The sequence below is a fragment of the Cyprinus carpio genome, chromosome B8 (assembly GCF_018340385.1).
Source record: "Cyprinus carpio isolate SPL01 chromosome B8, ASM1834038v1, whole genome shotgun sequence".
NCBI lineage: Eukaryota > Metazoa > Chordata > Actinopteri > Cypriniformes > Cyprinidae > Cyprinus > Cyprinus carpio.
This window is the reverse complement of record NC_056604.1, coordinates 2,003,731-2,018,419: the sequence shown is the minus strand read 5'-3', so window position 1 is coordinate 2,018,419 and position 14,689 is coordinate 2,003,731. Positions and strand designations below refer to the sequence as shown.

The 14,689-nt window shown below is 34.7% G+C and overlaps 1 protein-coding gene and 1 pseudogene across 2 annotated transcripts; one reads left to right on the top strand and one right to left on the bottom strand.

Annotated features, from left to right (window-relative positions):
- Positions 1-601: 601 nt before the first annotated feature.
- prxl2c (peroxiredoxin like 2C) lies at positions 602-3,395 on the bottom strand. Of its 2 annotated transcripts, XM_042729205.1 has the most exons (7): positions 3,161-3,395; positions 2,447-2,515; positions 2,255-2,308; positions 2,090-2,129; positions 1,183-1,290; positions 806-940; positions 602-731 (listed from the first exon to the last, which is right to left on the bottom strand). In XM_042729205.1, exons 1-7 carry the CDS (start codon positions 3,338-3,340, stop codon positions 604-606), a joined length of 714 nt encoding a protein of 237 aa, XP_042585139.1. In that variant the 5' UTR covers positions 3,341-3,395; the 3' UTR covers positions 602-603. The 2 variants fall into 2 exon arrangements, with proteins under 2 accessions (XP_042585139.1, XP_018927047.1); XM_019071502.2 differs by lacking the exon at positions 2,090-2,129 and having other exon boundaries at positions 1,183-1,288; positions 3,161-3,390.
- A 1,501-nt stretch (positions 3,396-4,896) lies between these two features.
- LOC122138302 lies at positions 4,897-10,308 on the top strand (annotated as a pseudogene).
- The last annotated feature ends 4,381 nt before the right edge of the window (positions 10,309-14,689 follow it).

Below are 14,689 nucleotides of genomic sequence, written 5' to 3'. Positions count from 1 at the left end.
TTATATAAATGAATATATAAGATTCACAACCAAACGTGTACTAGTATATCTCAACAATGATAATGTTTTCAACACTAATTCTAATGGCTGTAATGCAAAAAAAGACCAATAAATAAATAATAAATAAATAAAATATAAAAATAATTGTAAAGTATTTACACCACTTGTTGTATAGTCTTTAATTTATATAAATATTTATTATAAAACTTTTTTTTACTGTTTTGCAGACTATTATGATAATGAGACTAATTAAAACAATGCACAATGTAAAAAAAAAAAAACTTGGACATGTTTATATGAGATTTACACCAAAACAAGTGTTTTATACTCCACTCAATATGATGTGTTTTTGGAGGATTTAAAAAAAAAAAAAAAAAAAAAAAAACATTATAATATATCTTTTTTTTTTTTTTTTGTAATGTAACAAATATAATCAATGGTCCCTAGCAGTGGAATGGCTTGCTCCTATTAAAAATAAATAATATATAAAAACTATATACAACAACAATAGTTCGCTATTATAGAGTTCAAACAAAGCATTGCATTATAACAGCTACAAGCATCGAGCGCAGCTCCGTCATGTCTTAACAGCTCCCTTTCCCTTCAGATATCAATGATTTTGTGCGACTCGCTGAAGTCCAGCGTTTGGAGGCCTGCTAACTGAAGCAACCAGTTGATGGGCATGTGGTCCAGCCGGTTCATGTCAAAATGGGCAAAATGAACCTGTGGAGCTGAAGAATAAAACACAGAATGTTTAGATCAAGTGAGGATATAGAAACGAAAGCAGAATCAGAAAGCGTGTGACCTGGGCCTACGATCAGAGCTCCGCCTTGCTGCAGCGGATCTCCCTGGAAGTCAAACGCAGGGCTGGTCATGGCTCGCCACATGCTCCTCAGACTCCCGACCAGTACTCCGGATTTCACATGAGGACTGCTGGAAGCTGCAAACGCACATTCAATCAAACACACCATTCTTTGGCATTCACTTCCAAACAAAAGCAGGGAGAAGTGTATACAATGACAAAATAAGCTTTTATTTTCATGCATCTATTTAAAGCAGTCAATTTAAGCTGTCATTTAATGTCTAAAAACATTACTGAATTCTACAAAAATCGCACTCTTGCTCCAGAGCAGCTATAGTTGACATTTAAAACACAAGTACTGACAAAATCAAGCCGCTTACGTGTCTCCATGTACGTCTCTCCTCTTCTCATTCCAAGTTTTTTGTAGATTTGTCTCTCGGGATCAACATATATTTCGTGAGAATAGCCTGTCAGGGAGCAGAAAGCCTACAACATAAAGAGATCACAAAGTACAAGACAATCGTGAGTAGTTTTGTATCATTAAACAATCATTACTGAAATTAAACATTGAAAATGTTCTCACTCAACTTTAGTGCAACTCCAATTCATTCTAGTGCTAGACTGGATTAGAAAACTGAGTCAAATGCATGGCCTAAAATATAAATTTGTCTAATTTTCCCCCCCAAGCAATACCACTTTTACTAAAATGTCTGGAACAACGCAAATTTAGTTGCTCAGACTTCACTGTTGATTGCATGTTATATTTATCTTGCTCATATGTCTTTCAAACTGGTAAAAGCTAACTATGGAAGCTCATTTCTGCAATTAGATTTACAAAAAATGGAAAAGGTAATAGCATTTTTTTTCTCACAATTATGGAGATTTTTCCTCGCAATTCTTAGTTTACATCTCACAGATGTGACCATGCAAGGTGCAAACTCAGAATTCTGAAATAAAAAGCAAAAATTTGTGAGATGTAAAACAGGAATTGCGAGATAAAAAAGTAGTGATACATTGCAGAAATGAATCTTTTCGAAGCTTCGAATCAATTGAATCAACACGATTCACTGTTTTGAATCATTCGGAACGCCTGCTGTCAAAACTGTGTTACTACAACACAAACTCAGCTCAAACATGCAATGACAGAAGCTTTTACAAACCCACTGCAAATGCCTTTTTGAAATTATACATTAAATGCATTTAAAAAAAAAAAAACATTATATACCTTATATTAAATATAAAGACTATGAACCACTGAAACTTTGTGTAAACATTTGCAGTTACCTTTTTTTTTTTCAATTTTTGATTCATCAAGAAAAAAACAAAACTGTAAGAAAAAATAAAATCAATAACTGTGAGGAAAAAAAGTATTAACATTTAAACAAAAAATTAAAAAAAACGAAGTTTTCAAGCCTTTCATATTTGAACTGTATATTAATAAACCCATCCTACCTCTATATGACCCCACGAGGACTGTCCAATCACTACTAATCTGACATTCGATTCCTACATTTGTGAGAGAAGGGGAAAAAAGATGTTGTTCTTTTCACATACATTGAACATATTCTGACTTCATATTAAAATATTCAACCAAATATTACTGACAAAACTGTTTAATAACATTTCCTAATATCATCCCTTCACCTGCAACATTTGCCGAGGTATTTTGCCCAAATCCTCCACATATTCTTTGCATGTGTAGCACAAGAAGTTCTGTGAAATATCATAAGTTAGAAAGAGCTTTATTGCCAAGTATGTTTACACATACAAGGAATTTGTTTTAGTGTCACAAGCTTCCTGTGCACAACAACAACAACACACAGATAATAAAAATAAGATGTGAAGAAAATACACATGCATAAATATAAATAAACCACACACACACAAAATATTGTATGCAGCATGCGATAGAATAGGAATAGAATAAAATAAAACTAAAAAATAAGTATAAGAAGAGAAAACAATATTATTATCTGGAATAGACATAATATAGGCGTCTTGTTTTGAAGAATATCGCTTGCAGTGTACAAGAAAAGCATAGCTGACCAAACACTGGATGAAAAACAAAACATAATTAAACCAAAACATATTAAAAATCATGAAGCATTAGATATAAAAAGGTCACAGTGTCTGTTTTTTTTTTTTTTTTTAATCTTTTTGATACTTTTTACACTAAAGGTCAAAATAAAATCATGCATGCTGATCACAAACTTGAATATGAGATCACACACAGAAAATAACATATCACATCACATAATAAAAAGAAAAGGCAAACTTTATGGCAAAAGGTCACGCAAAGTCCAGATGATCTGCTGGAACTGTAGTGTGCACCAGAAAGCGTTTCAAAGCCTCTCTTACCCTCACGAACACAATGATGGCTTTGTTGTGTTGAAACAAACTGCTGAAGGTTTTAGAGACACCGTGTCGATCAAATATCAGACAGTCCCTGACCTCAGCGATGCAGAGATCGTGTGAGGCGCGTCTGTTCTCCTGAACGGAGCGCGCGATCTGTCGCGTTATCGGGAGAACGGCAGCCATTGCGTTCACTCTTCCAAGAGTTATTTTAGGAAGTTTCCGCCCATTCCTGCTGGATCCGATCCGCCCATAGACAGGGATTTATGACTTTATTTCTGCTTGAGAATAGGTAATAATATTATTCCTGGACACTGGGAACATAGTAATAACAAATTCTCATATCTGTTATGTATATTCGTTTAAAAATAATTATGTCGTGGTTCACTGCCGGAATGAATCATCCGAACCGATTCGTTAAAATGAACGCTATATAAATAATTATGACTTTCTGAATCATTTCCTTTTTTCGCAAGTAAAATTGCTAGGTGGTAATAATAACAATTATTAGGCTATTTTTGGATAATGACAATTGTTTCGCGGTTTATTGGAACGAATGAATCATACGAACCGACTCTAAAAAGACCGCGCACACACACAAAAAGCGAATTTGACTTGACTTTAGGCAGCTAAAGATTTTTCCACAAGTATAGTTGCGAGGTGGTAACAATAATGAGAACTAATTAAGCTTATTATTACTGACACTGGTAACATAATAAAATGTAATCTTTATGTTTGAGCGACGTCTTGAAAGAACTGTATCGTAGTTCATTGGAATGAATCATTCGAACCGACTCGCTAAAAGAAACGCGCAAGAAAGCTCCATTCCTTTCTCCAAACCTCTCTTTTCTTTATACAAAGTTGATTTATATATGAAAACTATTCAACATTCTATTAATCCAAAAGCAATAATAACTGTATCTCTTTATTCAACATTTGTGTCCTTTTGAGATGTATTTTTTTACTTTGTTGTTGTTTTTTGTTACCCCGGCAATAAAGGCCTATCTGTCTCTATGTATTTTTATATTTTTTCCCTTTCTTTTCTTTCTTGTCTCTGCTTTTTGCTTTAATGTTACTGTTCAATAAATAAATAAAAAAGGAAAAGAAAGCACCATTCAAAAAATGAACTTTACTTGTAAAAACAATATTGTGAATAATTAAAATTATTACACCTGTAAAAGAAAAAAAAATGTTATCTTTACGCTTGACTGACGTCATAAAATAATTGGATCGTGATTCATTGAAATTAAGCTTCTGAACCGACTCGCTGAACGCACAAGAAAAAAAAAACACCATAGAATTAATTCTGATTTGACTTGTAAACTGATGGATTTCTCACAAGTACAACTGAGGGGTGATAACAATATTAGGAACAATTTATATGATACTTCATGCACATTGTATCGCGCTTCATTGGAATGAATCATCCGAACCGACTCGCTAAAATGAATCTTAACTCACGACGCTCAAGAACGCGTGTTTTTTTTTTTTTTTTTTTGGCTGGAAGGGGTGTAGATGATTTGGACAGATTCATAAACACTCTTTTACGAAAGTTTGCCGATGTCCAAAACAAACCCGCTTTCAGAATTCTTAAGTGTTGATGTTAAAAAGGAACGTGTGGTTTACAGTCCGTCCTGTTAAAGCCCTATTTAAAGAGTTCCCTTTAAATCACAAATAATTGGCTATCGTGTCCTCACAGACAGATAATCTGGCCAATGAACGCCCGCTCTCATCTCGAGCCGTGGGCGGGATTTCCGCTGTTATTTGAAATCCGGAAGTGTTTTGAAACATTGTAGCAGCTTGACACGGCGAGCGCGCGTTTGCGGTGCGTTCGCTTCTGTTTGTGTGTCGCGCGGATTATGCGAGCGCGAGAAGGAGGTGCTGAGGGTCGCGTGAGCTGGTGAGGATTGGCAGGTTTTATTATGACAGATATTCGCTGTTGCTTCTTTTCTCACGAGGGACTTTAATGGCGTCGTCCGCCGCTCTCACTCAATGAAACACAACAACACTCAGCGGCTCGTGTGTAAACAGTGACAGCAGTGTTTGTGGATGTTTGTACGGTTCCTGCTGAGACTTAACAGTAGCACAGAGCTTCACTAACACATTACACATCATATCTGAGACATATAATGCAGCCATGCTATCCTAAATACTCAGTTTCTAATGCAAAAAGTGCTGTGGTGAAAACACGGCACAGTTATGGTATAGATATATAGACCATAGTATTGATCTTGCTATGCCTCATGCTGGTGCAGTTTATAAAATAATTGGAAAGACACCACTGGATCAAGTGTCTAGTTAGTTTAAACAACAACACAAAAAATAAACCAGAGCCAAACAAAACAGAGAAAAGAAACAAATACTATCAGCGCTACCTACATATAATATGAATACATATGACATAGTAATACCCTAAATATATCAGACTGATCTGCAAAAATAATGACTGTTGTCAAACATGTTTCCCAAACACGCCTCCTGTCTGCCATTGGTCGCTCAAACAGATAGCCCCGCCCCCAACTCACTCCACTGGATGATCGAGTCAGAAGTTGACACTTTGTGCTGATCAATGTTTTAAATGTTACAATGTTACGTTCTGTGAACCTATTAACACTTATAGTGATTCTGAACATTAAACGTTATAGGAAAGTTTTTAAATATTGTATGTTATACAGATTTGTTCCCTTGCTTTAGTAATTTATGTTGTTTCAGTAAACCGTGGCCACGTTGTACTAACTTCTTCCCTCTTTTAGTAAATTATGGCCTTGTTGTACTTTTAATAAATTGCAGTGACATTGTACTAATTTGTTCCTTCGTTTTTAGTAAATTTAGGTTGTGTTGTACTAATTAATTCCCTTGTTTGTGCTAATTTGTTCACTCATTTTAATAAATCGAGGCCTCATCATGCTAATTTGTTCGCTTGTTCTAGTAAATTATGGCTATGTTTCAAATAAATCAAATTAGTGCAACCTAGCCATGATTTACTATAACGATACAACAAAACAATAAATATGTGGCTTTGGAGCACAAAACCAGTCATAAGGGTCAATATTTTTAAAATTGAGATTTATGCATCGTCTAAAAGCTGAATAAATAATCTCTCCATTGATGTGTGGTTTGTTAGGTCCATTGATGTATTGAATGTGGTTTGTTAGGAGGACAAATATTTGTCTGAGATACAACTATTTGAAAATCTGAATCTGAGGGAGCAAAAAAAATCTAAATATTGAGAAAATCATCTTTAAAGTTGTTCAAATGAAGTTCTTAGCAATGCATATTACTAATCAACAATTAGGTTTTGATATTTACTGTAGGACATTTACTAAATATCTTCATGGAACATGATCTTAATCTTAATATCCTAATGATTTTTGTCATAAAAGAGAAATGTATAATTGTGACTCATACAATGTGTTGTTGTCTATTGCTACAAATATACCTGTGCTACTTATGACTGCTTCTGTGCTGCAGGGACACAGATTTTTGTCTGCATGTCATGTTACGCTAGTACCAGATCTTTTACTGTTAAAGCTGCTGCTATTTGAATTGTTTTACATAACAAAAATGCAGTGAAAACTTGTGAATATGCTTGTATACGGTCTCATTTTCCTTTGCTGCTCTCTCGTTCCCAGAGTCACCGTGAATCATCTATATGGGCCATTTTCTCTCCAAAAATGGTTACGGTCTGAAGAAGAAATCACGGAAGCTGCGCAAGAAGAAGAAAAGGAGGAACTGCTTCCTTCAGGGTCCCTGTATGCTGTGCTTCATCGTGCACGGCCCCAGCGGGAGCGTCGAGGACGATTGGCCCTTCGAGAGCGCGGCGGTGTCCAAACTCGCCGAGCGCTGCGTTTCGTTGAACTCGCCCGAGGAGTGCGCCAGGTTCCTCCTCTCTCCGGGAGAGCTGGCCGTTTGGGAGGGCCAGGGTCGGAGTCTGCTCTCCAAGCTGATCGGGCCCCCGGCGCTGTTCTCTGCCGTCGTCCCTGACTATTCGGAAATGGTGTGCAAGCGTAAATGTGCTGAGCTGCAGCGGTGTACTCCCCGCAAGCAGCCTCGCTGTGCCTTCCAGGAGGCCATGGAGAACGGAGAGGAGCGAGGAGACAGCCGGTGCCTCCTCTCTTCGCTGCCTTCATCCTCCTCCTCTTCCTCTCCTTCGGAGGAGGACGGCTCTGCCGTGGGGCGGCATACAGATGCAGGCAGTGCCTCGACTTCTTCCTCCTCCTGCTGCTGTCAGCCGTCTCAAAACGAGAGCTCGGAGGAGACGAAGAGCGCTAAAAATACAGACATTAACCAGCTGCCCTCCTCTATACTGCTCAAGGTCTGTTTAACTCATGCCATCCAACATTAGGATGAGTGTGTTTCTTCATCAGGTTTGTAGAAATGTAGCACTGCATCAGTGTCTCAGCAATGGATGTGAATGGGTGCCGTCAGAATGAGAGTCCAAACAGCTGATAAAAACATCACAATAATCCACAAGTAATCCACAGCACTCCAGTCCATCAGTGAACATCCGGGAGAAGACAAAAGCTGAAACACATCCAGCATTAAGATGTTTTTTAACTCAAATACATAGAGTCTATAATCCATAATAACACTTCCTCCAGTGAAAAAAAAATGTTCTGGTCTGAATCAGGAGAGAAATCTGCACAGATCAAGCACCGTTTAAACAGCTCTAAACAAATATATGTGTGAATTCTGATGTGAGAGACAACAGGAGATGCTCTTTTTCACTGGAGGAAGTGTTATTATGGATTATGGACTGGTGACCAACTCGATACCAAATGATCTGCATTGAGCATCATATCAAACCTGCAGCTTGAATACTGAGATTAAATATTGTTTAATTAAAATGACTGTCTAATTTCAGTACAGCTCTTGATTCATTCACGTATTTGAAGTGATGAAGAGTCGATGAACGCGTGAAATTGTGTCATGTGTTCTCAGGGTGTTTTCTCATCTGTCGGTGAAGGAGAGATGTCTGGGTGCGTCTCTGGTCTGTAAAATACTGGCTGCGATCTCTGCTTAGACTTCCAGTTCTGGAAACAGATCGATCTCAGGCGGCCTCCAGCAGGTTGTGCTTATTCTAATTCATCTATAAAACTACTCTCAGTTATAGAATTATGTGATTTGTTGTGCGTGACTGTTAGGCTGCTTGCAGAGCTAAAGGCCAGAGGTACATCAAAGAGGAGGTCTTGTGGCAAAATCGGCACCACCCGATTGCTGACCCAGATCAGTAAAGTTAGCGGCCATCTAATCGACCGTGTTCCCCCGACCCTGTGTCCGACCGTGTTCCCCAAACTAAAAAAACAAAGCACTTATTAAAAAAAAAAAACAAAAAAAAAAAAAGTTTCATAGGCTTTCCCTGCCCGTGTTCAGAGTCAAACGCCTAAAAGGGTCCAGTGTGGTTTAATATTTGAAAAAATATTAGAAAGTAGTAATTTTACAGTTGTAATGTAAATACCCATTATTTTTTATTAGTATTATAATTTCTTAAATACTCAATTAGTTTGTATTTTACACTGAAATATTACAATAGTATTTTTTTAGTTTTGTTTATTTAGATATTATTATTATAAGAAATAATTATAATTTTTGCCAAATTGTGCAGCCCTAGTTTAGCAAACCTGGATCCAAAAAAAAGAAAGAAAAAAGCAATTTAAATCGCAAAAATTCACAAAATCGCAAAAAAAGAGAAAGAAACTTGCATCAGAAATTAATGCAATTGATAGCAACCGCCCCCCCCCCACCAAGTCATGCAGCCTAATAACGATTTTACCAATAATTTTTCTTGTGCATGTTTTTTATTTGTATTGTTTAACTGAACTGTAGCTGAAAATATTGTTGCATTTTTATACATTTTTGTATAATGGCAGCAATTTTATTTTAAGTTTTAAGTTATTGTTTGCTAAAACGAATACAATAATTTTCAGGTTTTAATTAAAGCTGAAATAAAATAAAAAATATTAGCTAAAAATTACTAATGTTGCCTTGGCAGCTAACTGAAATTTACGGTAAGTGCAAGTATAAATATTACTAAAACTGAAATAAAAACCTAAGCTGAATAGAAATGTATAAAAAAGCTAATAAAAATGACAAAAGCAAAAATCACTAAACATCACAATCACAAAACAAAACAAAAACTAAAAAAAAATCAAAAATTGAAAATATAAAAAATGATCACTCATTAGTAACACCTTGAAATAATCAATTATTTATTTATTTTATATTGTCCACCTGTTGAAATAATCAATTATTTTATTCCGTATTATTATATTTTTTATGGAAAAGTGTTGTGTTTTATGGTTGGTCACAATTGTGACCGGTGGGATAATGTGTATACGGAAATTAAATTATTTCTGCAATCATCAACATTTTTATATATCTCAGCCCAGTTATTAACCCATTGTTAACTGTTTCAAAACATTCTAAGGTTACTATCACTACATTAAACCTTATACGACACTGAATAGGTATACTAAGACACAAAAAAATAAATAAATATTATCCCAGCGGTCACTATTGTGACCATCAACATGTTTACTCATTCTATGACCACACTCAACAAAACTCAATATATGTAGATTCACATGGCACCTTAAAGATAACATACCAAAAATCTTTAACATATATTACTAGCCTTTTGTTTTGGAGCTTTGATGCATCCATCATCATCTCATGATGCAAACAGGAATATAATAAACTGCCCTGGTCACCGTTTGCACAAAACATGACAAACTGAACATAAAATAAATAGAGACCCTTCATATTTGCAGAAAATGCTCTAAAACACCAGCCAGTAACATTTTATATCAGAGCTTTATAAGTGAAAGCCTTGTGACTGGTGGGATTGAACAGTGTGTAATAATATTAAAGTGAGATTGATGTGTTGTCAGGTTAAAGACGATCTCCTGGTGAAGATCGCGTCCCGGAGGCAGAACGTCACTGAGATCAACATCTCCGACTGCCGTAACGTTCAGGATCAGGGTGTTTGCTCTCTGGCGTCTCACTGTCCCGGTCTGATCAAAAAAACGGCGTACCGCTGTAAGCAGCTCAGTGACGTGTCTCTGTGCACCGTGGCCATCCACTGCCCGCTCCTGCAGAAAGTGCACGCCGGCAACCAGGACAAACTCACTGACCACATACTCTCAAACTGGTGAGCTGCTCCAAACTCACTTGATGGATGCATGGGATAAATGTGTGGGTTTAAGCATAAAAAAATAAGTGAAATACTGCTTTAAATTCTTGTTGTTTTCCCCCCCAAAATGAAAAAGTTTTCCTTTTAATTTAATTGCAATTTTGTTTTAGTTTTTCCGTGCAAAAAATAAATATGATACATTTTTCCCTGATTTACAGAAGAGACACAAAAATTTCAATCCTTACATACAAAAAAAAAACAAAAATCAAATAATAAAATACTAAAAAATACCACCCCAAATACTAATTATTTGTAATTTTACATTTTTAAAATGTTTTAAAATGTAGCTGCTCCGCTTATTCTTTTATTAATATTTTGATATGTTACAATAATTAATAACGATGTTGTTTGAATTTTTACACATAAATATTGTGTTACACTGATAAAGACAATGAATATAACATTATTTCAACCCAAATTTTGAAATTTTATTCTGCGCAAAAACTTATTTTGTAGAACAATTCGCATATTTACATTTAATGTGCTTTCTGTGGATATAAAAATCACTTGACCCAATTGGAAATTTTGGGATATTGCGATAAAAGCACTAGATGGAAACGCTGAGATGCAAATTAAATCTTAACATGTGGGAAAAAGAGTCACATGCTTCCTTTGGTTGCAGCCAACTTTTAATTGTTTTGATGTTATTATAGTTATTGATTTTTGCTTTTCCTAGGAAGTGAGATTTTGTTCTCCTGAACACACATTTGCGAATAAAGCACCACCGCTTCCGTCCATGTTTTATATCAACATTCCAAAGTTTTTTTTGATTTATGACCAATATCAAATCATGTATGTATAATTTAATTCAATTAATAACTGTAAAAAAATATATATATTAATTCTATTTATTTAACAGATATTTTAAATTATTTAAAAAAAAAATAAAAACACAAAATTAAAAAATAATAAAAAATTAAATTTAAAAATATTTGCAAAATGGAAGGAAAATAAAAATATTTGAAATAAGAGTAAAAAATATTTTTAAAATGGAGTACAAGATGGAAAATAAAATACAAAAATATTTAAAATAAAATGGATAGTTTTCAAATATAAAAAGTAGTTATAAAAATATGTTTACAAATATTACAAAATCTAAAACAAAATAAATCACTCAAAAATAATATATTTTATTTTGTTTTACCCACATGTACTTATTAACTGCCTGACTGCAGGGTTGCATACAGGTGCTGGAAATTCTTCTGAAAAATGCTTGGATTTCCATATATTCAAGGTGTTGAAAAGTGATTGCATTGCTTTCATACTAAAAAGTTCAATTCTCTGACTAAACAGTGTGTGTTAGTAGATAACATAGGTATAATAGGGTTAGGATTCTTGCATCTTTATATAGCTTGGCTCTAATTACAGAAATAGCTTGCAATAGACTTACTCAGATTAGATCTTTTAATTATTTTTACTTATGTTATAGCATTAGTAATTAATATGGCATAATTGTATTTAAAAAAAATATCTGAGCAAAACTGTTCAGATCTGCATATGCAACATCTGATTTAATGTGGACAAGAATATGTATTCATGCTAATACCTAATTCAACACAACTGTTAGTTGCATGAAAGTGCACTGTAAAAATGCTTGAATTTGACTTTTGACTTTGGCAAAGGTGTAAGAGAACCATCAACATACCTATGTGTTGCTAAGTTATTAAAATAAAGTTAAAAGCCAACAATACATTGTATGGGTCAAAATTATAGATTTTTCTTTTATGCCAAAACATCTTATAGGAAGATTAGGATGTTAGTAAAGATCATGTTTTCATAGAAGATATTTAGTAAATCTCCTACTGTAAATATATCAAAACACTTAATTGTTGATTAGTAATATGCATTGCTAAGAAACTTCATTTTTGAACAACTTTAAAGATGTTGATTTTCTCATATTTTAGATTTTTTTGACTCCCTCAGATTCCCAGATTTTCAAATAGTTGTATCTCTGACAAATATTGTCCTCCTAACAAAGCATTACATCAATGCAGAGATTATTTATTCAGCTTTCAGGTGTATGTTACCAACTCAATTTCCAAAAAACCAGACACTTAAGACTGGTTTTGTGCTCCACGGTCATGTGTGTGTGTACTGTGTATATGTATTATGAATATATAAATGCACACACATGCATGTATATATTTAAGAAGAATGTTATATCCATTAAAATTATACAAATAAAAAATATATGCATGTAAATATTTTGCAAAATATATTCTGTATGTGTGGTGTATTTATATATACATAATAAATATACACAGTACACGTATAATATAAACAAAAACTTTTATTTTGGAATGCGATGAAGGGATTGACAGCACTAGTTTCGAATCTTGAGGGGACTTGTTTGATCTATTAAATTATTTTATCTAGTCCTGAAGCTTGAAGGGGTTCAGCTGACAGAATAACTTTGAGAATCTCTTCTGTATGCAGTCACATGGCTGTACTGACAATGGGATGCATGTTTGTGTGTTTTGTGCAGCTGGGTGAACACTGCAAAGAGCTGAAGTGGATGTGCATTTTTGGCCAGTGCTACAGCATCAGTGACACGAGGCAGTCTGGTGGCGCTGGCGCAGGGATGCGCAGCAAACTACAGCGGATCTACATGCAGGAGAACAAACTGGTACGTGCACAGACCTCGCGGTGTGACATACTGCCAAAAACATGAATGGGATTTTATCGATAATGGTAATTAGACGATATTTTGCTGAGTGTGTTAGTGTGCTGGTATCTTAAACTAACTCCTACAGTTTCTGATATTCTTTATATATTCTGTGTGCTGCTCAGTTCACACTGTTAGAAATGATTTAATTGATTTTTTATCTTTTATGGGCATTTTTACTTTTATAAAGCCTTTTTTTTCTAAAGGTGTGCATTGTTTTGAGTGAAATTCTTACATTTAATCTGTGAATTAGAATAGATAATGACATTCGGGCTGTTACTGAATAAATCAATATCAACAAAATTCATCTTCACAATGCAGAGGAAACACAGAAGCTGCGTCTGAAGAGGCATTTAGATACGTGTTTACAACAATAAAACAACTGCACTATAGCATACTTTAAATGTGAAATTAAAACCGCCAGTAGGTGGCAGCAAGTCACTGTTAAGAAGTGAGATTCATTGACGATTGAACCGAGTTCATTTGTAAACAGTTGATTCATTCATGAACGAATGTCACGCGTCATGTTACAAAGATCAGAGAGACACAAAACAGTGCTTGTGACTGTGTTTGGATTGATTTTTGTAGTCGAAATAGTGCAAGCAAACGCAATATAGTGTCTAAATTACCTATCTTTAATTAACTAACTTCTTTAAAAATCGACCATCACATTTGTAATCATGGGCCATTTTTGGAGAAAAAACCGGCACTCTTCGTGTGAAATTGAATAACTATTTGAAATGCTATAAAAAATATCCCATTTTCTGCCTGCACATGTCTTGAATTTTGATCAATCTGTAAATGTATTTAATAGACTGTGCAAAAAAGGAATCATGATATGCATAAACATACAGATTTTTGTATATACTGCTATGTTGTTTTCAATTGAAAGTTGCATATATAAAATACATATTGTTGGCACAAATATGTTGGCGGCATGCATCAAAAATACCTAAAAGTATGTACATAATTATATAAAATATATTCTATAAAATTCACATAAGTAAAATTGTGCATACATTATAAACTTATGTGACTATGTTAAAATTGGGCCTTATACGTTACACATTATGGCCTTACAATTAACATATTAAAGCATAATACTCAATATAGGGCTTTGATATTGCATGTCTTATATTATTTCTTCCATTATGAGTAATTGCATAGTGACTAGTTTCTTTAGAAACTGTGCTTATCACAACAAATAAATATACACAGTACACACATCATATATTATGTAAACAAAAACTTTTATTTGGGCTGGATGTCAATTAATCGCAATTAATCATTGTTTGCCACAGCACGGATATTCTATTATATATACGGGATCCGGGGTAGGGATTTCACTATATATATATATATATATTAGTATAAGATATCATCTATTAATATATATATATCTGCATATGGCATCACAATATGCTTTTTTTAAGTAAGCGCGTTTTGTTTTGAGCTAAAGGCTGTTGAGAGTGTGGTGGTGAATGTCTCTCGGCTGCAGCAGCCACGTGGAGGTCAGGTGTGTGTTCCTCTAATGAGAAAATGTTGGTGTGTGGTTTTGTGAGAAGTGCTTTAAAAACAGACATTATTTGTAAGAAAAAGCAGGCTGGTGTGTGCTTGATGTGTGTTAGACCCTGATCATCCTAACTGTGAGTTTGAGTGCTCATCTTCGTTCTGTCAG

Coding starts and splice junctions, on each gene's coding strand:
- prxl2c (XM_042729205.1), bottom strand. CDS start 3,340: ATGGCTGCCGTTCTCCCGATAACGCGACAGATCGCGCGCTCCGTTCAG. Junction 2,309..2,446: donor TACCTCGGCAAATGTTGCAG/GTGAAGGGATGA, acceptor TCACAAATGTAG/GAATCGAATGTCAGATTAGT. Junction 1,291..2,089: donor ATCAAAAATTGAAAAAAAAA/AAGGTAACTGCA, acceptor TCTTTATGTTGT/AGGCTTTCTGCTCCCTGACA.